Genomic DNA, 11506 nt, shown 5'->3' on the forward strand with positions numbered 1-11506 from the left:
TTCAATGTATTATTGAAGTCTATTTATTATCGGAATGTCTGTAGGTTTGTTATAAATAATATAGAAGGGTCAATATCAGGGCTATTTAGTATCAGATGTATGTGGGTTTGTTATGTACGATATAGGAGAGTCAATATTATTAAAGTCTTCATTATCAGGATGTCTGTAAGTTATGTATAAATGTAATAGGGTCAATCTTTTTGAGATCTGTTTAATATCGGGTTGGTCTGTAGGATTGTTACGTATATAAATATAGACAGGCCAATATCATTGGGTCTATTTATTATCCGGATGACTGTAGATTTGTTAAGTATAATATAGGAGGGTCAATCTATTTATCATCGGGATGTCTGTAGGTTCAAGTATAATAGATGAGGGTCATTATTATTGAGCTTTATTTTTTATCAGGATGTCGGCAGGTTTTTCAAGTAGAATATAAAGCCACAAATATTGAGGACAATGATTCCGTCGGCCTGCCTATGATTCTATTTTAGGTTACCTATGATTCTGCTTTAGAATACCTATGATTTTGTTCTAGAGTGCGGTTAACCCTGTGATTCTGTTGTAGAAGAGCTACCTACGATTCTGTTTTAGCCTAAATATGATTATTTTTTAAGCTGCCTACAATTTTGTTGTAGAAATCTACCTATAGTTCAATTTTAGTCTACTTATAATTTTGTTGTAGTAGGCTATCTACTGTTTTGTTTTAAAAGCTAAACTTGATTCTGTTGTTATAAATATATTTTGGGCTGTCTGTGACTGTATTTCGACTACCTATGATTCTGCCATAGAATGCAATCTATAATTCAGATCGAACTGGCTACCTATGATTATAATTTAAAAGGCGGCATATGGCTCTATCTAAGAAGGCTACATATGATTTTGTTTTGAAATGCTGCCCGTGATATTGTTGTACAGGGCTTGTGTTAAAATTCTATATGTGATACTTTCATAAGCTACCTGTTATCCTGTTTTTGATAGGCTATCTATCACTCTGTTCTAGGCTACCAGCAACATATGGTTCTATTTTAGACTGCCTCTGATTTTGTTGTAAAAGGCTAAATCTGTTTTTAAAGGCGACCTATGATTATGTTGTTGAAGACTACCTACTTTTCTAATTTGGACTACCTATGATTTTGTTGGAAGAGGCTACTTATGAATCTATTCCAGAAGGCTATCTACGATTCCCTATGAGTTCGTTTTAGGCTACCATTGCTTTTGCTGTAGAAGGATAGCTATTAAAATGTTTAGAAAGGCTACCTATGTTTCTATTTTACTATCTATGATGCTGTTTTGAAGGCTGCATATGATTCTGTATTAAAAGGCTATATATGATTCTGTTTTGAGGGCTACCTAATATAATGTGTGAAAACGCTACCTATGATTCTGTTGTAAGCTACCTATGATCCTGTTTTGAAATTCTAAAATATGATCATATTTTAGAAGGCTACAAATGATTCGTTTGAAAAGCTACCTATGGTTCTGTTGTTGAAGACTGACTATGAATATATCTTAGATACCGTTGGCTCTGTTGTGGACATGATTTTGCTTTAAAAATCTACCTATGATTTTGCCTCTGATTTAGTTACAGAAGGCTACAACTGTTTTTATCCGCTACCTATAATTTTGTTTTGGAAGTCTACCTATTTTTCTATTTAAGGCTACCTATGTTTTTGCGTAGAAGGCTAATGATTTTGTTTTCGAAGACTACATACTGTCTCTTGTGAATTCGTTCAAGGCTATTCATAATTGTGTTGTAGTAGGATACCTAATAAAATGTTAAAAACACTACCAATGATTCTGTTTTAAACTACCCATGATTCCATATTAAACTATCTGTGATACTATTTTTAAAACTATCTATAATCTTGTTTTGAAAGGCTACATATGATCCTATTTTAAATGGCTATACATGATTCTGTTTTAAAGACTACCTACTGTAATGTTTAAGAACACTATCCATGATTTGGTTACCTATGATTTTAGGTTACCTATGACTTTGTTCTGTTGTGGAAGGCTAGACTACCCATTTTGTTTTGCTATATATGCTACCTATTATTTTGTTTTATTGCGCTACCTATAATCCTTTCGTAGGCTACCCAGAATTTTACTTCGAAGTTTTTGCTGTAGAAGGCTATTTATGAATCTGCTTTAAAAATAACGCTACCTGGGATTCTGTTTTAGAAGGCTACCTATGATTCTGTTTTATGCTACCCAAAATTTTCTTTTAGGCTTTCTATGATTTGATTGTGTAAGGCTACTTGAGATATTTTTAGGCTACCTATTATTCTGCTTAGGCTACCTATGAACAAGGGTATCTATGATTTAGTTCGAAAAGGCTACCGGTGAATCTATTTTTTTACAACGCTACATATGATTGTATTTGAAAACGCTAAATACCGATGCTTTTGTTGCTGTAAAGGAAAACTACTCCTTGTCTCTTTTTTTCTTTTAAATGCTATCAAAATTATGATGTATAGGGTTACTTATGATTACTTATGATTCTCATTGAAACAAACTCCATATGATTCCGTTTTAAAAGACTACCGATGATTATGCTTTAAAAGGCTATCTATGATTATGTTTGAAAGGCTAACTGTGAATCTGTTCCAGTAGGCCACATATGATTCTGTTTACAAGTGCTATATATTATTGTTTAAAAAGGCTATACATGATTCTTATAAGAGGTTATTTACCAATAATTGTTGTCTTAGAAAATACCTATGATTATGTTTTAAGAGACCTATGATTCTGTTTTTAAAAGCCAGCTATGATTTGTTTTAGTAGGATTTTCTTTTGAATCAAAGACTACATATAATTCTGTTTTCAAAGGCTACATATGATTTTGTTCCAAAGGCTACATATGATACTGTTTTTAAAGGAATACTATCTGACATTCTGTTGTAGAAGGCTTATTGTCTAATAATGCTTTTAGAAGGATATCTATATTTCTGTTTGGAGAAAGGATACAAATAATCATGCTGTAAAGGGCTACTTATGATTATACTTCAAAAGACTATCTACGATTCTGTCTGGAAAAGCTCCATATGATTCTGGTTTAAATACTACTCATGGTTCGTTTAAAAAGGCTACCTATGATTCTGTTCCAGTAGGCTACATATGATTCTGTTTAAAAGGGTTACATATATGGTTCTGTTTAAAAAGATTACACATGATTCTATTATAAAACGCTACCAATAATTGTTGTTTTAGAACCAAAATTATTATTAGGTTTTAAGCGACATATGATTATGTTTTAAAGACTACTTGTGGCTCGTTTCAAAAGGCTATCTATGATTATTTGTGTTGTTTTAATGTTTTATTAGACTTTTACGATACGACAATGTGACTACGGATCACACCGTGTGTATCTGACAAATGACTACAGCACTGGGTAGTGAATTTTTTTCTCTCCAGGGTTATCGAGTTGTACGTAAGGCACATAGCTCTTAGGTTAGTATTGGATTAATATATACATTAGAAGACACAGAGTCGTATGCAAATACGAGCTTGGTCTTGTCCTTCGACTAAGGTCAATTGGTCACGACGCTGATGATGCTTGCCTGTGAGGGGGACAGATGAAAAAGGGCGCGGTAGGGTGGGACGTGAGGAGAACAGATGATCAGAAGGATCATCTGTTCTTCACTTTATGTACCCTACTGTGTATAAAGTTCAGAGGAGTCATATGTACTGGAATGGCGAGAAATGAGTCATTCCAGAGAACATGATGACTCAAACATAAATCGCAATTGTAAAAATTATAGCATTTATGTTGTTGCACTTCCGACCACCGTAAGGTCCCCATTGAAGAAGCTGTCGTGATGAGTAGGAATTATTGCCCTGACATAGGAGTTCACTGATCCCTGTTTGATCTTTAGTATAGCACTGATAATTCGCTGGGGCGTATTGATTGCCAAGTCGCTGGCGACGAATCCACGTCGAAAGGAGTGGGAGATTAGTGGCGTTATCAATTGCTGTGGGATGCCTGCTGCCACAATCTGATACTTCAGATCCGCCCAGAAATGTATGCGTTGTGCCGTGGCGGTGAAAATGCCCTCCATCTCATCAGAGTCTACCGTGGACACTAGATTGCCACGGAAGTACTGTTGTCCTAAAAAGCGGAGAGTCTGTTGCAAGTGAGCTTGCAAGAAAGCAAAGACTTGAGGCTGGACTGGCCGCGCATGAGTTGCGAAAGTGTTTGTGCTGCGATTATGTCGTTTCCTACCGACGAGCGTTGTAAAAATTGTTGTGTACGATTCATTAAATGTCATACGAATCGGGCTGAAGTTGTTCATAGACGAGATCCTCGGTCCTACCAGGAAGAAGAACACTATCAAAGCATGCTAGTACACCGGGACCGCCGGACAAGAGTAAAGGGCCGATATCCAACCGGCATAAAATCTGGGGTAGTGGCGCGCCCGTCAAGAACAAGAATTGGCTTACATGCGGTCTTCAATTTGCCCCATATGGCCGTGGTCATCTCGTTCGGGTGTGTTGACTGTGAGCGGAGTATGATGCCCCACTTTAACATCGTGGCGCTGACTGTATGCGTCTGTGGCGGTTTCATATTCTGCACTTTCATGAGCTATAAGAGGTATTGAATAGCAGCGTCGCGTGTATCTGGGGGTGTGTCCCGTGATATACCGATCAGGGGTGCGATTCAACGAAATCGATAATCTCCGCTGTGTACTGCCTCGCTTTGCCATCTTTATTACCACTTACTGTGAACCAGTCGTGATAAGTAGATATGTTGAAAGTATCTAACTTGGAAGGGCGATTAGAACGGCCACGAATTGCCAAGGAGGAGCTTGCCTTCCGTGACGGATTGCTGCTTCCACCGGGTATTGGACGTCGCCCTGAGCCAACAGTCGGAGATTGACCACCATGGTGCGAAGATCCGGCCACCAAGGGGCTTTGAGCCATAACGGCGCTATCAATATTGCTGTTGCTGATTGTGCTCGAAGTTCCTGTAGTGTGTGTGCCACCATTGATTCTGGGGGTGTGAGCAGGTGCACCTCTTTGTTCCAGCGATGATGGTACGCATGTACTTGTGCCAGAGCTCCGTGGTGGGCCATTTGCTGGTAATAAGCGACCGGAAATAGATCCTTCGGCTGATGTTTGACAGTTGGTGCCCAATCCAAGTACAGCTGGAGAGCCACCGATTGTATTTTTATTGTATCAATTTCCCTGATCGGCTCAGTCGATCTGCTGCCGAGTTGAATGCTCCTGGGTAATAGGCAATGACTGCTGGCCATACGGCTTGTAGACGGTGGATTGTTGATGCCAGCGTCAACAAATCCTGATTCATGAGGTAACTGCCTGATTGGCGGCGTCGTAGCGCTGCCAGTGCAGTTGTGGAGTCTGCTAGCACTAAGATCGGCTGCTGTAGACTCAATTGCTGACGATTCCAAAAATGAAGTAGACAGCGGATGATGGCCCGCAATTCCAGTACTGAAATCGGTCAAGTTGCTTCTGTTGGAGACGAGCGCCAGGCATGTGTCCACGTTTGGCTGTGAATGGTCAGAGTGCCTTTCCCTCCCAATTTCGACGCACCTGTCGTTAGTGAGTGGTTGCGGGGAATTTGAATGAAGATCTCTCGAGGTTGATGATGTGTTAGTGCGTACACTAATTTCTCCAACTTTCGAAACGCTGAGCCTGATAGTCGAACTTTTGCATGCCACGGGTTGTTCTGACGGGCCTGAGTCGTTATCTTGGCTTGGCGTCGTAAATCCGCAAGATATGGGCGCGCTGTGGGTACGACGAAGGTTGCCCACTGCACGAGTTCTAGGTATCTCTGCCACTGTTTGAGTCCAATCCATCGCTGTTGGCTCAGAGTCCGTCGCTGTATGTTCGACGACGCAATCGTTAGTTTTGTGTGCAAACCCCGTGTCAGGCGAAATCGATCCAGTTCTAGATTTACGCTTACTCCTAGGTGGTCAGCTATCCGTACTGGTGTGAAAAAGCGACCCTTCTCCAGTGCCAGGCGTAAGTCTAACTTGAGTACCATTGTGTATATGAAGTTCCGGTGCTCGAGAATCAATTGTGCTGGGCTCAATATGATCAGATCGTCCGCGTACAGGAGGACCAACTTCCGGAAGATGTCCATCAGGCAATTGAAATAGTAAGGGCTGAAAGTTGCCCCCATCGGCAGGGCCAAATATTCGTACAGCTGACTTCGTGGTCCCCGTATTTGCCACTACTTTGGATCGCGGTTGCGGAGGGCGAAGAAACCATCCCGAAAATCCGTGGTCATCATATGATCGGTTGGTCTCGCTGTTGTGCTCAGCAACTCTAGTCCCTCCCATCTTGAATTTCGGTGTGTGTGAATAATTGTTGATAAGTGTTGGGCTGACTATTATGCGTGCTCGCTTCTGTAATTTCGCTAGGGCGAAACTGTCGTGCACGCAGAAAGCTTGACCTTCGCTGATACGGCGTAGAAACCCCAGTTTCTCTTGCCTGTCGTATTCTGCGACTGCTATTTCTTTGCTGACTTCGTGAATGTCTATGTATCGTCCCCGCTTGTTCGGTTTGGGCGGACCATCTGGCCCCCACAGGATTGGAACTCCATGGTGGATTCATTGTATGACCTTCTTAGGGGCACCAGCCCCCCTCCAGGCGGCGAGATTAGACCGAACAGACGCAAATAGAGGTGGTAATAGCTTAGCCTTGGTCGGTACGGGGCTATCGCACCCAGGCATGTATGGTTATATCTTGTGTAAAATATATTCTTATAATAAAATTCTGAGAAGGAGCTATTAACTATTTCTCGAACGGATTGATAATTATTTTGAACGGATTGAAATTCTCTTTATTGTCCTTGTTGGCACCGTTGCGTCCACCTACACTGTCTCTTTCCCTTCCTCGAGTGCGATCGTTCTGTACCGTGTTAGGTGCGTTCTGTGGAGGCCCATGCTTATTAGCGTGTTCGCGTCTAGTGTCAAATTGTCGATTTTGATGAGAAGCACCTCTGATGAGGTCAAATTCATTCTTCTTCTGTAGCACGGCTTTAAAAGTTTTGGCGTAGTCGCCCGTGATGTCATGTGCTGCTCGGTGCTTATTCTCGACGAGAGCAGCTACCGCCGCACCCTGCTTGATGCGGATCCACTTGACTTCGCAAATGTGTATGATGTCTGAAATTAATTTGCAGACAACCCCTTGGAGTGCTGAGAGCTGCTCTTCGGGGGTGGAGCAAGCAACCGCTGACTGATTCAAGCCTCGAAGAAGCCAATTGTAGTGTGTGATGTGATCGTTGAGTTCTCGCTGAACTGGCTCCGCCTCTCGTTCGTACCTAGCCTTTGCAAATGTGTATGATGTCTAAAATTAATTCGAAGACAACCCTTTGGAGTGCTGACAGCTGCCCTTCGGGGGTGGAGCAAGCAACCGCTGACTGATTCAAGCCCCGACGAAGCCAATTGTAGTGTGTGATGTGATGTGATCGTTGAGTTCTCGCTGAACTGACTCTGCCTCTCGTCCGTACCAACTAGGTGCGATGCAGGGGCGTGAACGCAAACCTTCTGGGAAATCGACGTTTTGACAGATAAACGAGGAGAAGAGCTCGATGGGCTCACCTGTGGACACCGGTGTTTTGGGTTCAACTTTGGTTTGGAACCATTGCGCAAATGCGCTATTGTTACTGATAGGGTGGGAAGTTCTATAGTTCATCAACAACGTTGGGTGGGAATAATCAGGTATCAAATAGCAAGTGTTAGCGAACGCTCCAAGAATGTTCGTTAGTGTCCGTAGGGCCGTGGTAGTCGGATCTTGCGCCAATAGTTCCAGTTGGTTAACCTGGACACCAAGTTGATTCTGCAGGGCTGTAATAGCCTCTTGCTGTTGTCGCAGAACTTGGCGTATTTCCTAGTCCGCCATATTACGATGTGATCTGCCGGAGGGATAGTAAAGTCTACTTTAACAATTGACGTGAGGAGAACAGATGATCAGAAGGATCTTCTGTTCTTCACTTTATATACCCTACTGTGTATAAAGTTTAGAGGAGTCATGTGAACTGGAATGACGAGAAATGAGTCATTCCAGAGAACATGATGACTCAAACATAAATCGCAATTGTAAAAATTGTAGCATTTTTGATAAGGCTATCTATATTTTTTGTTCTAGTAGGCTACATATGATTCTATATAAAAGGGCTATACATGGTTATTTTATAAACGCTACCAGAACGATAAATATGACTATGTTTTAAGCGATCTATGGTTCTGTTTTTAAAAGCCAGCCATGCGATTTCGTTTTAGAAGGCTATCTCTAATTCTTTGAATTTAAAGCTACATATAAAACTGTTTAGGAATGCTATCTGTCATTCTGTTGTAGAGAGCTGTACTGACATCGGTTCTGTATAAAAAGATGACTTATGATTTCATTTTAACCAGCTAGTTATAATTATTTTGTGGAAGTTACGTTAGGTATGATTCTATGTTAAAAGACTATCTATGATCATTTTTGAAAAGGCTACCTATATTTTTGTTCTAGTAGGCTACATATGATTCTGTATAAAGGGCTATATACCAGAACGATAAATATGATTATGTTTTAAGCGATCTATGATCCGGGTTTCAAAAGCCAGCTATGAGATTTCGTTTTAGAAGGCTATCTATAACTCTTTGAATCAAAGGCTACATATGCTACTGTTTAAGAATGCTATCTGTCATTCTGTTGTAGAGGGCTGTACAAACATTGGTACTGTATAGAAAGATGACACATGATTCTGTTTTAACCAGCTACTTATGATTCTGTTGTACTAGTTAATTTGGTTTAAGAGGCTATTATAACATATCAATAGCTATTAAAACATATTAATAGATATTGAAACGTATTAATTTGTTTTAGAAGGCTATGTATTAATTCCTTTTACGATATCTAAGTTTCTGTTTCAAGAAAAAGGCTACCGATAATTATATTGTAGAGAGCCCCTTACGATTCTGTTTCAAAAGGCTTTCTACGATGCTGTTTGAAAAGACTACATATCATTCTGGTTTAAAAGGCAACATACGATTATGCTGTACATCGCTACCTATGATTCTGCTTTAGGCTATTTAAGAATAGGTTTTATAAGGTCTCGTAAGATTTGATTCAAATTTCTCCCTATGGCTATGTTGTAGAAGAATACCTATGATTCTTTCATCGAAGGCTACATATGAATAAGTTTCAAAAGGCTGCCTATGGTTCTGTGGTAGAAGATTACTTATGAATCGGTTTTCAAAGGCCACCTATGGTCTTTTAAATTAATGGCTATCTATGATTCTGCTTCAGAAGGCTACATACAATGCTGTTTAAGAAGGCTATATGTGATTTTGTTGTAGAGGGCTAACTTTGACTCTGTTTAAAATGGCATCTTATGATTCTTTTTTAAATCTGTTGTTAGAATTATGTTAGCAATAATTCTATTCTATTTAAAAGATTATCCATCATCCTGTTAAAACAAAAGGAGAACTATGATTCTGATTTTAAAGGCTACACATGACTCTGCCACAGAAGGCTGCATAATACTTTGTTTAGAAGGTTATCTATGATTTTATTTTAAAGAAGGCTACCAATAATTATGTTCCGGATAGTTACTTATGATGCTGTTTCAAAAGATTATCGATGACTGTTTCAAAAGACTCTATACGATTCTGCTTTAAAAGATTACATATGATTCTGTTTAAATTGTGCTACTTGTGGTTATTTTATGGTTACCTATGATTCTAGTATCAAAGGGTACATCTGGTTCTGTTCAAGAATGCTACCTATGGATCTGTTACAGAATATTACTTACGCTACCCATGATTCTGTTTTAAAAGGAGGCAACCTATATTCTGTTGTTAAAGATTGCATATGAATCTGGGTTGAAAAGTTATCTATGATCTGTATCAAAAGCCTATCTATGATTCTGTTTGAAAAGGCTACATATGATCATATTTTAAGAAGGCTACATATAATTCTGTTATAGAAGGGTACTTGTATTTATAAATTAAAGCTCTCTATAATTCTGGGTTGAAAGGCTATCTATGTTTTCGTTTCAAAAGACGTTTTATGATTCCATTATGCAATACTATTATGTTGTTTTAAAAGGCTACCTGTGTGTATGTTTTGAAAAAGCTACCTGTGATTATGGCGTAAAAGGTCACGTATGATTTTGTTTTAAAACGCTATCTGTGATTTTGTCTTAGGCTATCCATGATTTTGTTTTTTAAGGCCAGGTACGATCCTGATTTAGGTGACTTATGCTTCTCTTTTCTATGAAAGCTACCTACGATACTGTTTTAGAAGTCTACCAACATAGTATTCTGTTGTAGAAGCCTACGTATGGTTCTGTTTTAGCACGATATATGGCTACGCGTAGCTCTGTTTAAATGGGGTTTCTAAAATCCCTCTTACTGAGGAAGCTATGTATGAAACTGTTGTGATATGCTACCTATGATTTTTTTTTGAAAGGCTACCTATGGTTCTCATTAGAAGGCCACCTATGATGCTACTTATGCTTCTGTTTTGGAAGATTACCTATAAATCCGGGTTAAAAAGCTACCTACGATTCTGTTGCAAAAGGATATCTTAATACTTTTTTTAAAAGTCTACCTATAAGTTATTTCAAAAGGCTCAATATGGATAGGCTTTAAAAGACTACTTATGAATTTGGTTTAAAAGGCTACCTATGATTCTGCTTCAAAAAGATACGTACGATTCTCTTGTAGAAGCCTACGTATGATTCTGGCTGAAAAGGGTTTCTATGATTCCTTTTTAAAAGGCTAGCTATGATTATGTTCAAAAAGACCATCTTAGATTCTGTTTTGTAAGGCTACCTATGTCAGATTTAAAGGGCCACCTATTATTGTTATAAAAGTCTACCTATGATTCTTTCTAGGAAAGCTACCTATGTGATTCTGTTTAAGAAGGTTATCTATGATTTTTTTTTTAGAATGCTTCATACGAATCTATTTTGGAAAGCTACTTTAATAAAATCTGTTTCGAAAGGTTACCTATGATTCTGTTTAAGAAGGCTACATAAGATTCTGTAGAATATTAGCCATGAATATGTTATAAAAGGTGATTTATGAATTCTGTTGCATCAAAGGCTATTTATGACTCTTTTCTAAAACAGAGTACCTAAAATTTGTCTTAGAAGGTGACATATGATTCTAATTTAGCAGCATACCCATGGCTCTCTTTCAAAAGGTTGCCTATAATTCTGCTTCGGAAGGCGATCTGTGAATCTATTTCAAAAAGCTACTTATGGTTCTATTTAAAAGGGCTACCAATGATTCTGTTGAGTACGATTATCCATGAATTTGTTGTAAAAGCTTAGCTATGATTTCTGTTGTAGCAAACTAACCTTGACTATTTACGATATTGTTTTAAAATGCTCCCTGTGATTCTGTTGTAAAAGGATACATTTAATTCTGATTAAGAAAGCTACCTTTTATCATGTTTTTCAATGTTAATATTATGTTTTAGGCTACCAATAATTCCGTGTTCAAAGGCTGCATAGGATTCTATTTTGAGACGCTACTTTTGA

The 11506-nt window shown here is 38.9% G+C and overlaps 2 protein-coding genes across 2 annotated transcripts; both read right to left on the bottom strand.

Annotated features, from left to right (window-relative positions):
- Positions 1-3767: 3767 nt before the first annotated feature.
- On the bottom strand, positions 3768-4582 carry SARC_07307 (hypothetical protein; the record flags this gene model as incomplete). Its single annotated transcript, XM_014298759.1, has 2 exons — positions 3768-4221; positions 4353-4582. 2 exons carry the CDS (start codon positions 4580-4582, stop codon positions 3768-3770), a joined length of 684 nt encoding a protein of 227 aa, XP_014154234.1.
- Positions 4583-6759: 2177 nt separating this feature from the next.
- Positions 6760-7662, bottom strand: SARC_07308 (hypothetical protein; the record flags this gene model as incomplete). Its single annotated transcript, XM_014298760.1, has 2 exons — positions 6760-7288; positions 7460-7662. 2 exons carry the CDS (start codon positions 7660-7662, stop codon positions 6760-6762), a joined length of 732 nt encoding a protein of 243 aa, XP_014154235.1.
- Between the last annotated feature and the right edge of the window lie 3844 nt (positions 7663-11506).

This window comes from Sphaeroforma arctica, assembly GCF_001186125.1.
Source record: "Sphaeroforma arctica JP610 unplaced genomic scaffold supercont1.571, whole genome shotgun sequence".
NCBI classification, from domain to species: Eukaryota; class Ichthyosporea; order Ichthyophonida; genus Sphaeroforma; species Sphaeroforma arctica.